This window comes from Myodes glareolus, chromosome 11, assembly GCF_982192425.1.
Source record: "Myodes glareolus chromosome 11, mMyoGla1.1, whole genome shotgun sequence".
Taxonomy (NCBI): domain Eukaryota; kingdom Metazoa; phylum Chordata; class Mammalia; order Rodentia; family Cricetidae; genus Myodes; species Myodes glareolus.
The window spans coordinates 66,976,557-66,998,862 of record NC_142036.1 but is presented as its reverse complement, the minus strand read 5'-3'; the positions used below and the strand labels follow the sequence as shown (position 1 = coordinate 66,998,862).

At 35.8% G+C, this 22,306-nt stretch overlaps 1 protein-coding gene across 1 annotated transcript in view; it reads left to right on the top strand.

Annotated features, from left to right (window-relative positions):
- Positions 1-22,306, top strand: part of Mipol1 (mirror-image polydactyly 1) — a 247,392-nt gene that overhangs the window by 145,116 nt on the left and 79,970 nt on the right. The window contains exon 9 of the mRNA XM_048415994.3: positions 17,438-17,532. Coding sequence (XP_048271951.2) covers positions 17,438-17,532 — 95 coding nt within the window. The remainder of the gene's footprint in view (positions 1-17,437; positions 17,533-22,306) is intronic.

Here is a 22,306-nt window from a genome sequence, read left to right as displayed (position 1 = left end):
TTTGTTAAGAATTGTTTAAATCTAGAGCCAGAAAAACACTGTATAGGATAATAAGTCCTTCATGGGTTTGGTTACTACAAACTCATTCAAATACAGAGAATGTAGTTAGACCTTTTGCATTTTTCTGAATATGCACAGAGTTTTAAATCTTGTTATTTCATAAGCTGTATCATCTAGCTGTTTACATATATTTTACAGTGTTTTAGATATTATTAATAATTTAGAGGTGATTTAAAATATAAGAAAGATGTGTATATGTTATATGCAAATACTATACTATTTCATGTAAGACTCTCGGGCTTTGTGGTAGTCACAAAGATTTTATAACTGAACCCACAGGATGACTGATTTCTTGTTTGTTTGATTTCATTTCAGTCTGCTTTATTTAAATACAGTTAACATGTAATAAATTATAGATATATGGAGTGTATACTTCAGTGCACTTTGACAGGTGTGTGTCACCATAATAAAGACATCCTTTCTACCAGCCCAACAAGCTCTTTATTGGTGCTTTGCAGCTTGTCTGTGCCTTCACCCATAACACTGAGCAGTCACTGGCTTGTTTTTGTGGTTATGAATAAATTTGCACACTTCTAAAATATTCTATAATTAGAATCATGTCCTGTGTAATCTGGCATCTTTTGGTATAATTTAAGATTCATCCATGCTGTATATGTAGTGGTTGTTGTCTTTAATAGGACTCCAAATGTTTTTTTTTTCTGTCCCTGGGTTCGTGTGCTTTTCTCTATGTACTGACTTTACCTCTCATATTATGTGGAAGTTGAAGTATATAGAATGTCCCCGCTTCTCACTTAAATCAGTAGGGAAAGGCTAACTTACTCATCAAAATTAAAAGGGAAATTCTAGAAGAAGATGTTGCTAATTCGGATGAGACAGATAAAAGGTCATGTGCTTGCTCACTTTTCTTTAATGGTCGGGGATAGCACGAGAATGAAATATAGGGACAGGCTAAGGTCAACCAAGCTCATCCTCTAAAGTGAGGTTGTAACTGAGGCAAAGAGGGTTTCTAGAGAATTCAAAACATCATTTGACTAGAAGAACCGGAAGGGGAAGTTGGAGGAGACAAAATAAAAAAGCTCATATGGGATTTCTTCTTTATCTGGCTGTAAACTATACACTGGCATAGAGTTTGCTGAAATTATTTTTCTATCCACTTTCAGTTTGTAGAGATGATCCCAGATGTATATGCATGTATTTAAACAGTGTAAGTATGTAAGTGACATATGACATATATACAGACATGGCTAAATGGCATGGTTTGTATGACATCTCATCTGAACTCATATTTTGATATTTGATTCACAGGTTTGATATTCGAAGTCCTATTTCTTTTTCTGTCCATTTTATAGTAGATATTCTCTGCCTCTACCCTATCTTCTGAGCTTCGTGTTTGATTCTGGACAATCTTTTCTTGCTTCTTAAAGGTAAATCTCTTAAATTAGAAATAATCAAATTTCTGGAAAATAAAGAAGATGTGTAAATAAACTATGTTTCACTGAAAAATTCACAAGGGAGTTAGAATTTGGATTTGATATGACATACTTGTGGAATGCAGCTAAAACATCATGTGAAGGGAAAGATGCATTCTAAAAAATATAAGTACTGAAAAAGAAAAGACCAAAGGTCAGTGACCCAAGATTTCCCCTCAAGATACTAGAGTAATGAGCCTAGTAGTTAGAGATCTGCAAAAAAGCATTCCAGGGAGGTAAATATAACCAACATTGAAATAAAGATGTACAGACTCTATTGAAAAAAATTGAAATTCAGCATGGCACAAACAGTAAAAGAAAGGAAACAGGTATTAGGTCTAAAAGATAATTGATATTTTTCATATTATCTGTCACAATGATAAAAACTTAGTTTTTGTAAGTATTAAGTGATGGTTTAGATTGCTCTAAACAATTTAAATGTGGCATTTGAGAGATACCCAACAGTCCTCGTTCATCCCTGAGAAATTGTTGGCAAATAGTGATGGTTAGGGGGTGTCATTTTCTTCAGTGGTGTAACCACTGATAGTTGCCTGTGCTCTAGCAAATAACCTCTCAGCTACTATTGAGCAGGAAGCTAAAGACAGTAGGTCTAATATAAAAAGAAGACATCAAAGCTATAGTGGAGATTATTGAAAAGGCTTCCAGCCAGAGAGGGAGATATGAGAGAGAAAAATTGTGGGGGGATACACATGACTAAAATTCATGACATAAATGTCTAAAACTTGAGGTTGGACTTTTTCTTTTGATTTGTCAGCTCCCCAGTAATGACATGGAAACTCATTATTAATTATGAAAGCTCAGCCTATAGCTTAGGCTTGTCCCCCTAGCTCTTACAACTTAAATTAACCCATTTTGTTCATCTTCGTGTTGCCACGTGACTCATGGCTTTTACCTCTCACCCCCCACCCCGCATGTCTTGCTGTCTTTCTCTGTGTCTGGCTGTTGACTCTACCTTTTCTCTTCCCAGTGCTCTCTCTGTCAGAAGTCCCTTCTATAATTCCTGCCTAACTATTGGCTAATTAGCTTTTTATTAAATCAATAACGGTGATACATCTTCACACAGTGTAAAGGAATATTCCACAAAAGAAATTGTCAATAAAAATGTAAATCACTGGCTATTATGTGTAATAGAAGTGCAGAGAGATAAGAATGGAAGGAGTAATGATTACTGGGAGGTTATATTTTTGGCAAGAGATGATATTGGTTTATATTAGACAGTGGAAAGTAGGTAAGTGAGACATAGGTGGGGCTCAGGTTTCTTATTAACAGAAAAGTTAATTATGGATGTGTATGTTTGCTTTGTGTGTGTGTGTGTGTGAACATAGTAGCAATGCTGATAGACTATTGAGAAGTTTTTGAGGGAAGAGGGAGTCAAGAATGAATGTTTTATCTTAAGCTTAGAAAACAGTAGTAGTTGAGTTGGGGACATTTAGAAAAAGTATAATAGAACTAACTTTTCCAGGATATGTTAGTGTAAACATTAGACTTGTAAGTCATCATATCATGGTAAGAGTTAGGTATACAAGTTTGGATTTTCAGAGATGAAGCCAAGCCGGGGAGATAACATTTCTTTGTGCATGTCTACAGATGAGCTATAAGTCCATATTATTTAATAAAATATAGATGAAGAAGAGGATCAAGGCATGTGTCATTCCAGCATTGGTAGAGGGCATGAAAGGCCCCATCACAAGAGAGGTATCAAGGAACCCAGGAAAACAGTATATCTCAGAAACTAGTGTCAAAGGAAGACAAAAATTTTTATTTGAGGCTGGCCTCAGCTGGTAAAGGTGCCGAATGCCAAACCTTACTTACTGAGTTCATTCCAGGAACCACATGGTGGAAGGAAAGAACTGACTCTTACAATTTCTTCTCCGACTTCCATAAGCATGCCCACCCTACGTATATGCACACACTTACATGCCAACCCAATGTAAACAAGATGCACTAACTGAGACTCCCTTCCCAGATGAAGGTAGGTGATGTCAAGTTAGTAATTAAAGCCAACCGTTATGACAATGCCAGGCGTATAAGAAGTCTACCTACCTCCATTTCTACAAAGTAAAAGACCTTAGTAGGTAATTTTTGTATGTGTTCCTGGAAACTGAAAAGCAACCATAAACCTCCATTATTGAAACCTCGATATTACATATAAGCAAATCACACCACTTTCCAAATACTGTGTACAGAGTATATGAGACGTTGAATAGGTGAGAGCTTTTAACTCTGTTCAATGAGAAATGTGTAGGCTGAATAGAAACTGGTAAACCTTACAATTGTATTGTCTTCCAAAATTCCAAATAAATTTGAACATTCTAGTATAGATTTGGAGAAGGTATCAACAGTTTTGGAGGCTTTTCTTGTTTGGATTTGTCATTTCTACTAATTTATTAAAACCTCCAAAGTTAACAGTAATAGCATTTGTAGTCCCAATTTTTGAAAGCAAGTAATTACTATATAGAGGGAACGTTTTTGTTGCTATAAGTTGACCTGCAACTTGAGAGACTATAGACAGCATAATTATTGCTAGGTGTGAAAATAATCAGCTCTGTGCTGCTAAAGGTCAACATATCTCTTAATGAAGTTTTCTTTTGTTATCCAAAAAGATATTTCAGTTGTAGTCTCTTAGTAAATACATTTTAACTTTACTCAAGGAAAACCTAATTCAATTGCTGGTGTTATAGGTATCCTTTTGGGAACTGTCCCCTGCCACAAAATAAAAAAAAAGGAAAAATGATTGATTTTGAGATACTTGACAATCTCATTGCAGACAGAGTGAGTCTCCATTTGTGCTTTCATGTCACCTTATAGTATGCACTGTTTAGAGTTATTTTCTGCAGACTTTGTGAGATATTCTGCTTTGCTTATTTGTCTCCCTAGGTCCAAGTTGGGTGTGTCCTGCATTTTTCCTTCATTTTGGATATGTTTGAATTATGTGATTGCCATCATTCTGACGATTGGGACACTTAGAAAGCATAGTTATATCTACAGTGTTAACAGAGAAGGTCAAAACAGATTGTTAAGTTATACATTTGCAATAACAGGTAACTGTTAGGAGTGATGCTGCAGTGAGTACTTTATTGTTTTGAGCTACAAACTGATGGCTAATGGGGATCATTGTGGTTGGTTCTCAGGGAAAATAGATGCACTCCATAAAGTGGATAATCTCTGTCATCAGACAATAAAACTAGTATTTTTAACTCTCTTTTGGGCCATTACACAGGTTTATGCTTCTGAATGGACCCATTGTCAACATTGGAGCATTTTCCATCCTTTAGTAGAGTTTCCAAGAATGTCAGTGGCCTAGATTGCTTTTCACTGTCATCTTGACATAGCCTAGAGTCATCTGAGTGGAGAATACTCAATTAAGGAACAACCCGGATTTACCTGGCTTGTAGGCGCATCTGTGAGGAGATGTCTTGTTAATTGAGAGAGAAGGGTTCAGCACTATGTGAGCAGAACCATTCTCTGAGCAGGTGGTCTTGGGTTGTATAAGAAAGCTAGCTGAGTATGAGCTACAAGCAAACCAACAGCATTCCTCCATCTCTTGTGCTTAAAGGTTTTACAGTTCCTGCCTGATGGACTGTATACCTTGAAAGGACCAGCTAAATAAATTCTTTCTCCCCAGGTCACTTTTGATTAGAGTGTTTTGTCATGGTAACAGTTCTTTGCCCTGTAAACAACTCTGATATTATAGTATAGGCTATTGAAAAAGCCACAGAGATTAAGTCTCTTGAAGCAAAAATTAGAAAAACTCTAAAGATTTTAACTTGAAGATGTATGACTTGGTAATTGGAATTGGATTACAGAAATGTAATCATTTTAATAATTTCAGTGGATTAATTACAGAAGCGTAGGCAGGCAGGAAATGCTGGAGGATGTTAATGAATTCTGTGACTGCAATGATGAAGATCGGGACTTCTCTGAACAACGATAGTAGTAACAAATAAACAACAGTGAGAAGCTTGGGGATAAATAGCAAGGGCTGACTCAGCATGATTAATGAAGGATGTGTTTGAGGTACTTTTCAAGCTTTAATCCTGGGTACTGGGGAAAACGACATTACTTGCAAAGGCAGTGACATTAAGACATGGATCTGATTAATGAAGACGAGTGAGCTCTGTGCAGAAAATGCTACCTTTCCAGAGTCAGCAAGATGCATGGCTGGTGTTTGAAAATGCAGAGACTGCAACTGATTGGCATGGATAGTCAAAACTCAGTGGTCATATTGTGGTTCCAGTGCTAATTCCCTGTGGAGTCTGTGTGACGGTCTAAAAGGAGGAGCATTTGCTATAGAAGTAAAACAAATACAACTTTTAAAAGTCGCAATAATAGAGAAGGAAGCATCAGCGTGGAGCTTAGTTTTCCCTGATTGTGTGAGCTCTACTGGGTCCTGTTTGATCTTGAGAAGCTTTCCTATGCAGTTAATGATGCTGCCATAGTGGAAGCACTAATCTGCACCGTGAGGAAACTATGTGCTGTTTGATTCCTTATCATCACTACTAGATACGCTAGTTCACAGCTATGCTAAAGGAACCCGTCCATCTGATACGAATAGGCCCAAGAAGTGTAAATTAAGAGAATATCTGCTTCATGGAGAAAAGTGGTGATTGGTTAAAAGAAGGAGGAAACTGCAGAAGCTGAAGTATAGAAAAAAAAAAGCTGTGAGACTTAAAAATGAGAAGTTTGTGAGTCTGTCAGTGAGCAAGCTGGGAAAGTCATGCTGAGCATTGGGATGTATGTTATGAATGAGAACATACAGATGATCATCTCAGGGTAGTAAAGCATGTTGTAAAATTCCTATGTTGAAATGCATTGAAATTGTTATGAAAAACACTTAGGGATAATTGGTTACTGTTCTGGGTTAGACCTAATCAGTTTTTGATTTTCATAAAAGGAAGCCTTTAGAGGAATTGTGGCACAGCCAGATGTTCACTACATATGTATTGATGCCCATGTTTTGTAGAAAAGAAAGGGCATATACTTCCCGGGTGACTTTAAACAGGAGTGAACTTAGGAACTGTGGCTTCAGAATAGGTTTCACTTCTGCTTTTCCTGCTCAGGTCACCTGGAACCCGATGAGAGGGCTGCCCTCTACTCCAGGAGAAGCTGTTCATGGTTGGAGTGCGGCTTGATGAGTGGGGACCGCAGTCTGGTCATTCCACAACCTAGAAAAGCTTGGCAGGCTGCTCTGGCACGTGGGTTCTGCTGCAGTATTCTAGGCAACAGTGTAGGCTCTCCCATGTCAGGGCAGAAAACTGCTAGCTACTCTGCCAGCTACTGTGCTAAGAAATTAGGTCTTTACTTAGAACTGAGAAGGAGTAGAATAATAGAGATTTTTAAGCAAAATTAATAGTTAGCTTTTCTGGTTATGTATTTTAATAGCTTGTACATATGAGGTGATGTCCTGTCATTACAGAAACTTATTATTATGTCCTATCCTGCAAAGTTGCGTTTATAGAAATGGATGACTTTTTATATGTCCACTTCTCTCTACTTTGTAATTATGTAAGCATTACAATTTCATGTTAGGAGTTACAATTATATAGAACTTAGTGAGAGGTTTTATATATTGGTTTCTATAGCAGACACCTATAGAACCTAATTGGCAACCTAAATAATATTGATTCAGAAAGTTTTCCTTTGCTCACTTTATTACAGCCACTGTGCTGGAATGAGTGATTTACATGTTATTTAAAGTTTCTGTCCCTATTAGTCGTCCTGATGCCCAACTGAGGCACTCAGGATTGATCATCAGCAGGCTTTTCTATTTGATTCTGAAAAAACAAGCTGCTTGTGATGACCCAAGAGAGCCACAAGGAAGGTTTGTGAAAGAAGGGTATTCAGCTCACTCTAATCCTTGTTTTCAGAAGGGCAGTGTCTTTAAGTGTTCTCTAATTAATGAATAGATAGGATTGTGAGTTCTTGTAGACACCTTCATAGGACTAAGGTGGTTTTCCTGGCTTCTTTACATCCGTGTTTTACATTGCTAATAAGTGAGGCTTTAATAAAAACATCTAAAATGCAAGACGTAGAAAATGTAGTTTTGAAGTATGTAATCATTGTGATGTTATTGGTGTAATTTATTGGTATGATGTTTCTTTTAATATTACAATTAGAAACCTGAAGATTACATGACATAGGCAATGTCTACAAAACTAAAGTGTGTTTCTTCATTTCTTGCTTGCTTGTTTGTTTTGCTGATCGCATTGTATACATGAAATGTTTACTGCTCTGAGATAAAATCTCCAGTTTGGTAAAATTGCTTCTACCAGTCACCTAGGAAATATAAGCCACAGAACAACACACTGCTATTTAGGCATACCAAGAGGAAAGATATTGCTTCAGCGAACTGAATATAAAACATGATGGTGAAAACACCTGGAAATCAAAGAGAACAGATTTTAGCTATGCTTCTCTTTTTCAAAGAACTTAAGTGCTTAGCTCTTATTGTTAGTATTAGAGAAGTAAGTTGGCAGTGACATTTGAAATATGATAAATAAAAGCCTACAGAATGTCTGCTTCTACTTTTTGCACTTGTCTGATTCCTTCTGCAGAAATTGCATAATGGAAGCTACCGTGGAGTTAATGCATCTCCAATATACCAACCTTTCTTATTGTAATAAATGTATTATCTAGTACTGTGTAATGATAACGCCATGGTTATTGAAACTGCCAAAGTTATTGAAAGAGAGGGATGGGAGCTTTTTGCTGTTATCACCTGTATTATTAATTGGAGATAATTACTGAAGAGCAGCTGGCTGTTGGTTTTAGGGAGCATCAATTGTTCTTCTCACCCAGCTGTTAACTAATAAGGATCGTCAACACATCTGTTTCAACAGCTGGTAATTAACAAAAGCCTAATTGCCGCAACTCTTTTAACATCCAGTCTGTGAAAAAGAAGTGATAGAGAAGAATATTATTTACTTGGTGCTTTGCACTTTCTGAGACCAGTTTCCCTTTTTTCTCTTCTCCTTACATTTTTTTTCTTACTTTGAACACCACTGCCTTTGTATGAAGCATTGAATGGCGGGAGCACACAATATGGTAATCCAGAGCTTAACTTTTCCAGATCTTTGTTGGTGTTTCTTATTGCAACATTTCTTTGCTAACTTAGAAGATAAAATGGATCAAAAGCATTTTGAGTAGTTCCATACAACAGTTAAAATCCGCAGCAGCGTGCCCTGAGCTGTACTGCTGTGTGAGCATCCAAAAGGAGACAGGGAAAGACAGAGAATTCTTTTCTGCCATCACATGCACAGTTCCAAAGCAATTTCCATACTGAGATGCTGAATTTCTCTTTAAATTATTGCATATGTCGATTAGCATGAAGTGAACTGTAGCAAGCCCTCTCTCCTCTTTAAGATGCCCTCTTCTAAAAACTTTATTTTACTTATTTTAATACCTTTATGTCACCTTGAAGTTTTTACAAAAACCTGTTAGTGCATTTATACTTGAAGTTTTTACAAAAACCTATTAGTGTATTTATGAATCCTTGTTTCACATGCTATTTTTAAAATCTGAGTTGATTTTTTTAAAGTTATATTTAGGTCAGAAAACTCTGAGGATTTCTTTTTCTTTACAGTGAGTGAATAGAAAATTTGTAGGCTTGTACTTAGCACCTGAATACAGCTATTTTGCAACAAAAGGATTATAAATTCATGCTTGTTACCTTATGCTTTAGTACTCTTAATTGTGGTCTGGTTTACTGCAATATATATTTAATATAACATTGGCAACAGAGCTTTGTATTTATGCTTTTATAATGTTTATTAATTATATATCAAGAAATTTCAGTAGCCATTTTAATTGCAGCACACACCCACATATAAAACTGTCTGGATAGTATGTGGTCCATATTTATTATAGATCACACAATCACAGAATCAGGTTGATTTTCTCCTTAGTACTTTTATGAATTCAAGAATGTTCTGGTGAGTTCCATGGCAGTGATTATGAATATTATTTAATTTAGGAATCTGAAAAGTCCTAAACTAAGGTGATAGTAATGTTCAGCTGCTTATCCTTGCTTCTCTAGCATTTTCAGTTGGCAATATTTATATGCAGGGTATTTAGTAATTGATGTTGAAAAGTATAAAAGAAATTCTACCCAAGTGCTTGCTGTGGACTGAATTGCAGATTGCATAATTTCAAATTTTTTTGCTGGCAAGACTATTTTAGTTCAGCAGGTGTTCAGGTGATGAAGTGTACAATAGATGTAATGCAAAAACATACACGATCCTGAACAAATAAACAAAATTATACTGGTTAAAAGTCTAACTAAATAGAAAGGTACTGCATGTAGAGAAATGTTTATGACTGAAATGTAGAAGAGAATATATTGTCATTTGGGGAAATGTTTGCTTCTTGAGTTTAAATAAGACTTTAATTTTCTCTGTGTGCTCATGTTCTTAGGTGGCACCACAGAGCTTAGTGAGAAGAATGTATTCTGACATGAGAGAAGACAATAGGCTTTGGTGGGAACTTACATGCCAAGCGTTCGCTCTACCACTGAGCTACACTCCCAGCCTAGGAAACCACACTCTGGCTGATATTTTTTTTAACACTACATCTTTTCTTTAGGAAAGTAATCTCAAAAATAGGTGCTGTGGCTAGAACAAAATTCATTTATTTATTGGATATTCACTGAGGATCATTGTCAGAACACCGACTAAGAAAGGAGTTGTGTGAGGAGAATTCTGAGTGCTTGTGAGTAAACTCCAATAAAATAGGGCAAATGTCTTGTGACCTCAATTTCTTCAAAAACAATTTTTTTGAATGTGCTTTTGTGCCCCTCCCAGATGTGGTGGATTGGAGTCCACTTTAGACTATTCATTACAACTGACTACTGTTATTTCTTTATATGCTCCTATGGGAAAATGTGATTTTGTCACATGTGGTTTGTCCTTATGATTGTGTACTTAGGTGGCTCTTCTTAACCCTGGGGGTATAAATTGTGTGATGCTCTGAATAAAGTTGGCTTTGCATGAGACTTCAGTCTACCTCACTTTTAGTACCCCAATCTCCCAGTTTCACGCCACCTATGAGAGAGGTAAACAGACTGTTGTAGCACTTGATTACCCATGTTCTAGATTTCTACATATCAAATATTATAAAATGATAACTAGATTATATGTGATACCTGTGAATTTTTGGCAATCTTGTACATGTCAATAAGAATAACTTTCAGAAGAATAACCAAGAAGTCTCAGGGACCAAACATGTAACTAATGCCTAATTATCAACAAACATAAGGCCGAATTAGTATTTCATAAAATAGTATTCATTAGATCTAAAAGATGCAAGGTGGAGATATATCTCTCACAGGATGATGTAAGATGCAAATAAATGGTTGAACACAAAACTTTTTAAATTTCTTATAGCTTAAAAAAAATCCCTAAAACTAAAAAATAAAAGGCAAACTACACTCTGACAAGTGAATGATATCTGAAATATATAATAAGTTCCAATTGAGAACACAACCTGGTAGGAAAGTAAGCAATAGGCATTTTGGAGTAAAGACAAGCATCAGCAGTAGATGTCCAACATCACTGATGATCAGATATGTGTGGAGAATAGCAGTTACACAGATGATGGGCACTAAGGATGTGTAGAAAAAGTACTTTTAACCCTGATGATAGCTCTGTAAATTAGCATAACTGGTGCAAATAACAGGGTAGAGGTTCTCATACTTTAAAAACAAAACTACCACATGATCTCACAGTCTTACTTCTATATAACCAAAGGGAATGAAATCATGATATCAGAGCCATCTGCACTCCCACACTAATTGTGCTATTTCTATCAATAGCCAAGGCATGAAAGCACATGCAATGTCTATCAGCCAATGAGTGAATAAAGGAAATATATATATATATATATATATATATATATATATATATATATAATGGAATAGTTCTCTGCCATAAGTTTCTATCATCTCTGAAGACACGGATGGAAGTAGAGTGGCTAAAGTTAAGAAAATGAAGTAGCTGAAAAACATAAATGCATTATAATCTTGTGCTAGTATTCCAATTTCTTTATGTAATCTTATTAATATATTTCATTTATGATCACTAACATCATACTTGTAATTATTTATTGTTAAAAGTTATGATTGTATCGTTTCCCCCTTCCTTCCAAATCCTCCTATATACACCTTCTTGCTCTCATTCAAATTTATGACCTCATTTTCATTATTTGTTGTTGTATACATATATGTGTATGCTTCTGTATTCCTAAATATACAAATATAATCTGCTCATTCTGTCTATCGTTACTTGTATCTATGGCTTCAGGGCTGACCGTTTGGTACTGATAACAATTGGTGTGGGCTCCCCTGTATAAGACTTTCTCTCCCATTCTCAGCATTCCTTAGATGCCTGTAGTTCTTTCTATGGGTTTAAGGACTGTTGATTTTTTTCCCCCATCCCATTTGGCATGTCCATTGCTGTCATCCTTTCTATAGGGTTGAAGCCTTGTGGTTTTCCCCCATCCCATTTGGCATGTCCATTGCTGTCATCCTTTCTATAGGGTTGAGGCCTCCTAGTCTGTCCCCCTCCCCTTTGGTATGTCTATTGCTGTCATCTTGTTCAGTTCACATGTGAGTTCACATGTGGGCAGTCACATTGGTGAGACTTTGTGTACAGCTTCTGACGTTTCTAGGAAACTGTCTCATAGAAAACTCTCTGATCTCTGGTTCTTACACTCTTTTCAGCCCCTCTTCCACCATGTTCCCTGAGCATTAGGCACAAGTGTTCTTCTTTTGTAGAGATTTTCATGAGATCGATCTCCACAGCTCTGCCTGTAAACACCTGATTTGTAAAGGGCCAAATTTTGTGTAATGTTTGGAGCACAGTGGTTAGGGGAAGAGGACTTTGGAATTCAGAGTACTGAATTCAAATTCTTGTTCTGCCACTTAGTAGCCAGCTGATATTTTGTGTGTTACATAGCAATCTTCTTATTTGTAAAATGGAAGTAGTAGTTACCACGATGGTACATTAAGAAAAATAAGTAAGTGACTCCATAGAACATTGTTTGCTTGCAGTATATTTATTTTGTTATGGATGTGTATAAAATTATAACATAATATGATTTGGAAAACCTGGATTTCTTTCTATATCCTTTTTTTACTAAAATATGCACACGGTTAATAATATCATTTTCTCTTATTTTCCTCTCTTCCAAAATAATTGAAATAACATTTATCTCTTCAACAAAATCATTCAGTTTTGTACCATGTCAAATTCAATAACGTCTTACACTTTAAGTCTCTTATAAACTATATGATATTGAGTTCTGTGCCCTGCACAGAAGCTGTATAACCAAGAAAGGAGATAGAGAAGCATGTGCCTGAGAAAGCAAGGCTGTCTTTTTTCTTTAAAGTTCTTAATATATTGCACATAGTTAATAAATGATGTGTATGTACTATCTTGCCCCATAATGGTTTTCTTGGTAGAGATACTTAATATCATAAGAAAACCCACAAACAGCTTCACAGAGACTCATCTTTTGGTCTGAGTCAAAGATGTTAAGCTTATAAGATGGAACGATACTGAAAATTTGTTTTCTTCTCCTGTTTGGTAGGTATTTACTATCTCTTCGATTCCTAAGTCACCAAGTTGGTGATTTGGCTTTTTTTCCTACTTTTTATTCAACAATAAATCATTAAAGCATTTTCTATATGCTGAATACTATTTGTGTATTCCATTGGTTTTATTATATTTTATTAGTATTAGCTCCTTGAGAATGGATTTTCACTTACCCACTTTGTAGGTGAATAAAAAAATGGAATACTAGGTTGCCTGATAAGGCACCTTGCAAGGAGGGAGCCAGCATGCCTCCCAAGTCCCTGGTTCCACAGACCTTGTCAGGTTGCGCTTCTAGCATACTCTAAGTTTTCTATCTCAGTTCTGTGACTTATGCTTCCAGCTCAAGAATCAACTTCAATTATTGATATTATATTTTCTGTTTCCACCACAATCACCTGTTTCCTCTCGTGTCATTATCTCCTCATAGGTCATTGAACAGTGCATCTATTTTCTTTGAATGAGGGACTCAGTTGTCTCCATTTTGGTAAATCAAAGGGTATGGCATCAGTGTAAAAATATAACCACAAAAAATGCTCTCAAGAGCATTACACAATGTAACAAGCAAACAAATTCTGTCTCTGAGAGGAAGCTGTAAATGAAATCTCACTTCTATCATTTCAATAATGACTTTTAATTTTCAGACTGTTTTTGCCAGGATTTTAGTTACATGTTATCTACTAAATTCTTAATCTAGTTGCAAGTTTGAGAACTAAAATCCAAGATGACTATAGTCATTGTTTAAACAATCTTCTATACCCATCTTTAAAAACACACAAGAAGATATCTTTAGATATGTTCATAATTATATCAGAGATTAATATATTTATTGTTATTCTATAAAAATGATTATTTTAAAATTTTGCATACTCTTAAATTATGTCATATTAAAATGTGGTCTTATAATGTAAAATAAACAATGGTTTATGAATATTTGTAATCTAGTTTCAACTTTCTTTCTAATTAGCTGTGAAACCTTGGACAGGTTCCAAATGTTTGCAGTAGCAACAATTTCCTTATCATGAGAACAGAGGACTGTGTTACCTCTAAGGTGCATCCCAAATCTGCATCCTGACTCAATTTAATTTGTACATCATGCTCCTTTATTTAACAGATAGCATGAAGACAATCAACTACCTCTGCTCTGTCAGGAAAAGAGGTTTGCATTAATGATCTTGATGATACCAAAGGAAAGCTGAACTATTTCAGAATATAACTATTAAAAACACATAGAAGCCAAACATAAAAAGATTTTAAAGTAAGATAAAGATTGTTATTCACAATAGGAACAGTAAATATTGTTCTGTTCTGTGAGCAGTAATAATCCTGCCTTTGTCTGTCATTCTCAATGACCAGAAAAGACTTACTAAAACAGCGTATTTTTTTCTCATATAATAAATAGCTGTCCTATTTCAACCACAGTACTCAAAACAGGTATATACATTAGCACTAGGCAACAAGTCTTTATTATTGTTACAGAATGCAGAAAACACATTATGATTAATTTGATTGTCAGCAATTCTGTTACCTAATGATGATTTGATTCGTAATTTCACCTGGACATAATGGGGATTATCCTATAGGTTTTTTGAAAGGATAGACTCTAGTAATATCTCCCAAGCACTTGTCACCGTCTCATCCCATAACAGGAATTCAACAGATAACATCCTTCCAAGATGGTACCCTTAAGGTCCTTTCAGTGAAATCACCAAGTTTTGTGAGTCTTCATAAAATATATAAATATACACACCATAGAACCCAGAAACTCTGCTTCAAGGCAGTTACTCAATAAAAATGAAAATGACATATATACAGATATTTATAACAATTGTATTAATGACTTCTAAAACCAAAGTAAAAGGTCAGTCAGTTGGTAAATAGATAATCACATTGTGGTTCTCAGTGTAGCATTGTTCACTGATTACACAGAATGAACTACTAGAATATGCAATAATATAGATTAATCTCCAAATATATTAAGTAAAATAATCTTGAATTAGTGACTGTATTTCTTTTACATCATCTAAAGAAGGCAAAGATATAAACAGGCTAAGTATAGAAGGAGTGTAGGAAGAGGGCCCACTTGTTCATCCCGGCTGCCCGGCTAGCTTAGCCCCGAAATAACCACACAGAAATTGTATTCATTAAAACACTTATTGGCCCATTAGCTCTAACTTCTTATTGGCTAACTCTTATATTAATTTAACCCATTTCTATTAATGTGTATCTTGCCATGTGGCTGTGGCTTACCAGGTAAAATTCCCAGCTTCTGTCTTCTGCTGCTTCATGGCTTGTTCCTAACTCTGCCTCCTTTCTCCCAGCATGCCATTTAGTTTTCCCCACCTACCTAAGTTCTGCCCTTTCAACAGGCCAAAGCAGTTTTTTTATTCATTAACCAATGAAAGCAACACAGAGACAGAAGGACTTACCACACCAAAGGAGGCTAGCGACTGTGTTGGTGTGCAATGGAGATAATGGGAATGCTTTATATCTTGAGTGTGATGCTTATCACATGACCATATATATTGATCAGAATTTACAGAAGCAACCAGATGTGGTGACTCATGCCTGTAGTGGCAGCATTGAGCTGAAAAGAAGATTGCCTCAAGTTCAAGACCTGGGCTGCACTATGTTCCAGAAAACCCTGACCTAGATTTCTTACTGTACCTCATAACATTACAGATAGTAGGTTTGAAATCTTGGGTTTAACTTTCTGGAAATTACAACTCCATGAGCCTAATTGTTAAAATCTGTGTGTATACTTACTTGATGTCATATATATGTTTCACTTTCATGAAACTTTACCTAAAATAAGTCTATGAGTAGAATTATAAAAATACAAATAGTAAAACATGTCGATAAGGATATAACTACAGTAAAGTTTAAAAAAAACATTTTAACATGAAATGAGAGTTTATTTTGAATGTTTTTTTCCTAGCTTGCAGGGATATCTCATCTATAGTGACAGAATTCAGAAGATTAAAACAATCATTCAAACTTCTTAAATTTAATTACGGAATAAGTCTGTTAAATTCCTTAGCCCAGATAGAAAACAAACTAATATCTTGTGCCTAAACTTACATGCAAATATCCAGTCTGCTGCATGCTTTTATAATTTTCCATTATTAAAGTAGAAAAGTTGCATTATCTAGTGTTCATTTTCATTACTCTAATTAATTTTCTCATAATTGGGATTTTATTATTTTTCTTATTTATTGCATTTTTATGCAAGAAACTAATCCCACTGAAATCATATGCATCCAACAAAATGCGGAGACTCCAGAATTTAAATTACTTTTAATTAATGACTGTGGTTTTCAAGTTTTGAAACAATTACATGTTCACTGTCAAATACTATTTAAACTTAAAGACAATATTTTCATGCAAATTAAGCTTTGAAAAAATAATACTAAAACTTGACTTACGAGGACCATAGTTTTAAAGTAATGTTAAACTCTTTTTTGACATTTCTTAAAACTTGTGGAAATGATGGTGGGAACCTGGAAAATTATTTTAAAATTACAATGTTGAGCACTACCAAAATAAAAAAAATGAAGGTAACAATTCAGTGCAAAATGCTAAGAGAAAACACATTAAAGTTTATTCCACGAAAGACTGATGTGTCTATAAGAAATAGAAAAGTTTACCTTGTTCCAGACATCACACAATATATACATACATGAAAATACCATAGTTCCCATTAAGATGTATGCTGATTATTCTTTATTGGTTAAAATTAACTCGGTTTAAAGTTTTGTAGACGAAATTGCCTATGCTTTAAGATAATACCCTCAAGCAAAGTATCTCTAGCGATGGAAGTTGACATCAATCTACTTTTTAGGGAAAAAATTCTCTTGCAGAAAGGAATTGAAAGGGTTAACTGATATCTATAAGAATCAGGTCATAGTTTTGTGTATCAAAGATGGCTTGACAACATACTTAGGATTTCCTGAGTTTTACTGTTAATAAAGTTAAAAGAAAATCTAATGAGAGCAGGCTGTGGAGCCCCATTAAGTCTGTATCTGAAATGCCCATTGTGCTTATCTCTGCTCCAGACACTTCTCTGAACCCGTGCTCCACATTCTGAGTTCTGTGAATAAAGTTAAACATTGCAGAAGGGCATATCTGATACTACAGATGAAATAAGGTTGAAGTTAGGGACTAGCAAAGTTCATACACTTGATAAGCTTTGCCTTTAATATTTCTATTACTAATGCGTTTGGACTCTTGTGTGGAGAGTTGTGGCTGCTAAAATGTGGCTAGATTTTAAACTAACAAAAAGGTTTATCTCATATTCATCCTTTGTCCTGTGTTTTAACATGCCAAAACTAATATTTGCAGGCAAAATTGCTATCGATGCAGCAAGCCAGAGAAACTGCAGTTGAGCAGTACAAAAGGCTGGAGGAAGAAATAGAAACCTTACGGGTTTACTACAGGTAAAACACGTCATACTTCAGTGCACGTGGTATTGTTTGAGAAACCCCTGGACCTGATATTGTAATTGTGGCTGAAGAAATTTTTCAATGAAATTAGACTCTGAAGATTTAAAGCATCTTATAGTATTTAAACTACCTAGAATATTGTTTCTTACCTTTTATTCCTACATTTGGTTAACATTTAAGTTTATACCATTAAATTCATATAACTCATTAAATAGTCAATTGTCTAAGTGAGGCCTCCTGGTTAGTTGTGGTATTTGCTCATCTAAATGCCACTTCTAAAATTATGTGTGTACTTTATACATGTGTGGATAGATAGATAGATAGATAGATAGATAGATAGATAGATAGATAGATAGACACACACTGTGTGTGAATGAGTGTGTATAATGCATGTATATAACATGAACTTTTACCTTTATAATATGCCATCAGAAATTTCTATGGAAATATCACTAAAGATACTTAACACAATCATTTCATTTCTATTCTTTTTTTCCTTTTTTTTGAGACGGGTTTTTCTGTAGCTTTGGAGCCTGTCCTGAAACTCTCTCTTGTAGCCCAGGCTGGCCTCAAACTCACAGGGATCCGCCTGCCTCTGCCTCCCAAGCGCTGGGCTTAAAGGCGTGAGCCACCATGGCCGGGCCATTGCATTTCTATTCTAGGATAGTTATAAAAAGTGCAAACTATATAAATACTATATAATAAGGATTAATACTTGTTTTGTAATACTTTTGTTTCAGGTTTCTGTGGGGTGTATGGAATAAGTATTTTGGGTTAAATACAAAATGTTAGATTTCCATGGTGGGCAATGGTAAAAGAAATTGTTTGATATATGGATGTTCTTGGTTCTTAAACAGTAAATATTAAACTACCTTAAGTCGGAAATGTGAAAAGCCATTGAGGCTATGGGTTAAACTTCAATGGGATTTTTCTCAAACTAACATTGTTAAATGCCTAAAATATAATGAAATAAAAATAAGTTTGTTTAATTGCAATTATGAAAATATATCTTGATATATGTATATGCTTCATTATTAATGTATTAAATAGCAGCAAACCTAGCAGTACATATACTAATAACTGCAATTTCTTACTAATGATGATTATGGATGCTGTTTGGGTGATAATTGCAAGTTCTAGGGACTAAAACACCAAGCATTACTTTCAGCACAGCTGCCTTAAGTACCGTGTTTATTACCTGCACTGGCAGTTCAAGAAAAGAAAATACTAATGTCTTCCCACAAATAAACAAATAAACAAACAAACACCACTAAGAAACCCTGCTTTGGGGAAGTGTCGATGACATCTGCAGTGGTTGATTATTTTTGTGGCTTGTTTTCCCCACCCTCAAATCGAGGCTAAAAATCCATAACTTCTAAATGTGACCTTTTCTGAAATTGGTTCATTATAGATGAGAACTAGTCAAAATGTGGTCATTTGGATGCGTTTTAATCCCCCATGACAGGCGTTTTTAAGGGAAAGGGGAAACTTGTACCCTGAGTCAGGTAGACACTGAGAAGTACATTGTGAAGATGCACAGGCAGAAGACAGCATGCAGCAAAAAAGCTGTGAAAGACTGCTACCAGGATGCAAACCCAAGTTTGCCTGGGAAGATTCACAGCCCACCCGACACCTGATTTCAGTCTCTTGTGTCCATAACTGCCCAGTTTATAGTTCTTTGTTACAGTACCCATAGAAAACTACCACATTTGTAAAACGACACATGTGTTTGGCTGCGTAATTTGTTTCTCCAATTGTAGCCAGTGTCTGTGGGAGAGCATACAGGTAAATAAACTCCAGTGGTGACAGAAAGCATCTTGCTCTCCCATTTTTTTTTGTTTTAATAGCATAATGAATATTGTAGTGCTTGTATGGTTTTTGTACTATTCTTAGTTGTAGCTATCATTAGATATCACTTAAGTTAGTTAGTCGATAAAATATCCTGGTTTAGTTTCCAGTACCCACATTGAGCAACTCACAACTGCCTATAATTTTAGTTCCAATGAAGATGACATCCTCTTCTGACCTCCAGGGTCCCCAGCACAAGTGTGTAAGAGCATAAGTGCAAGCATGCACACATACAGAAAGTAAAAAGGAAGAAATCAGTTATTAAAGAAATCTCCTGAGAATTTACAAAATCTGAGAGTTATATAACTTCTCCTAAACAGAGTTAGCAGTTTCTGAATTAAACATACATTTTCCACATGCCTTCTCATTGCTGCCTTTTGCAATAGCCATACTCTGGTCTTTCATAAGTGAACCTCACTTTTCTGCTTTCTGCTGGACTTAGAAAGAGATGGGATTTAGAGTGTGTACAGAACAGGAAGATGTCCGGACAGTGATCCTAGGTGTGAAAGAGATAAGAACCACTAGGAGCAAAAGTGGATAAATATAATACTCACAGTACATTGTGTGTAAGTGTGAAACCATCAAAAATAAAGAAGGCACTAACCAATTAATCAGGACTCAGCTAGTGGTATATACCATGAGCTCATATGGTTATTGCTAACTAATTAGAAATATATTCTAATCAGCTGTTCTTGTATATCAGTATAAAAGACAAAAATGGAAATGACTCTAGATTACAAGATTACAGGACAAAAATGATGGGAAATAAGGAATCTAAGGGTATTAGTTGAAAGATAAAAGATAGTCTGAACTATGTCAAAAAAATAAAGTTGAAGGGACATGTATATTGAGAGAGAGAGAGAGAGAGAGAGAGAGAGAGAGAGAATCAAGAAATCATAATCAACAGAAGATCACAAAATATGTATCAGTGTGCTTACTATAAGACCAAAATATAAAACGATCTAATAATAGTCAAATGGGACTCAATTTAGTAGTTCCCATTTATAATCTCCACCCTTGGGAGACTGAGACAAGAAGAGTGCCATGAGTTCAAGGCCAGCTTGGAGTACAGAGTGACAGCCTGCATAATACCCTTTTCTTAAAACAAAAAGGAGCCAGTGAATGGAGCCTGAATTCAATCCTTGGTGTCCATATCCTGGAAGGAGAGGACCAGTTCTCACAAGCTGTCCTCTGATCTCCAAACACACACTGTGAAATGCACAGGCACACATATAGGCTAATGTAAAAAAAGAAAAGAAAGGAATAAAAGCTTAAAGAGTATTTATATCAGATGTATCAAAAGAAGAAACCTATCCAATTATCATTCACAGAAAACTTAAATAGGGAAGTTCATGTGAGAAGATTCATGTGGCTATCAAAATACAAGAGGTACCGGGAACTTTCATGAAATGCTAATAAGAACGCAAAATGGTGTAGCTGCTATAGAAAACAGTGTGGCAATTCTCTAAAGTCAAATATAGAATCACTGTCTGATCGGTAGTTCTACCCTACAGTGTACACAAAAGAGATGAAAAGGAGGAGTCTAGTAGGTACTGCTGCCACAGTGTGCACAGCAGTGGGTTTTCTTCAGTTTAAATCGCCATTGTGCTAGATTTTAGCCTGCAGTCACTGCCGTGTTTTTTGTTTTTTTTTTTTCTACCATGAATGGCATGAGAAATTTCCTGGTCAGATTTTTTTGCTACTTTTCAGTTGTCTTTATTCCTTGTTCCCTTCTTTATTGGGGGAGACTGCTTGTTCATTCCCAGCTGCCCAGAACCAAAATAACCACACAGAAACTGTATTAATTAAATCACTGTTTGGCTTATTAGCTCTAGCTTCTTTTTCTTCCACTTCCTCTCCTCCTCCTCCTTCTCCTCCTCCTCCTCCTTCTCCTCCTCTTCCTCCTCCTCCTCCTCCTCCTCTTCTTCTTCTTCTTCTTCTTCTTCTTCTTCTTCTTTTTTTTGGTTTTCCTGTAGCTTTGGTGCCTGTCCTGGAACTAGCTCTTGTAGAACAGGCTGGCCTCAAACTCACAGAGATCCGCCAGCCTCTGGCTTCCAAGTGCTTGGACTAAAGGTGCATGCCACTACTGCCCAGCTTAGCTCTTGCTTCTTCTTGGCTAGTTCTTACATCTTTAATTAGCCCATTTCTATTATTTTATATTTTACCATGAGGCTCATGGCCTACTGGCAAGGTTCCAGTGGGCCCTGGAGGGCTCAGGCAGAGGTGTCTGCCCCTACAGGCAGCTACGTGGCTTCTTGTTGAGTCCACCTTCTTTCTCCCAGCATTCAGATACGTTTTCCCACCTAGCTCTATTCTGCTAAGCCATTGGCCAAAAGTGTCTTCTTTGTTCATTAATCAATAAAATCAACATATATACATATATATATATGTGTGTGTGTGTGTGTGTGTGTGTGTGTGTGTATACATATATACATACATACTTATATGGAGTTCCCATACCATTTCCCCTTTTCTACTTAAATTAAAAGGACGGTTTTTAACTTTAACATTGTAAAACTACATATAACAAACAGGTATCAAGCAAGAATTATAGTTACAATATTTATATCTACTTTATTTTTTATCTTAAGTAAGGAAAAGTATAACTATCTATTCTTCAACTCCATCAAAGATCCCAGAAGAACATAATATTACCTAAATAAACAGGAAGTACATTGTAAACAACTCCCAAACCTCTAGAATTGAAAGAGACATCTCACTGCCTGGACGGTCACCCAAAATTCTTCTGTAACATTGTGGGTACCTATCTTCAGCCTACTGGCCCATTGTATCCCGCAAAGTTTTCCATGAAACAGTAAATTTCAAAGACAGTTCCGCCTATATTGGCAGTTTGTCACCTTCTTCTGTGTCCTGCGGAATGTCTGGCAGACTCTTTCATGAAGCAGGAACCCCAAGGATG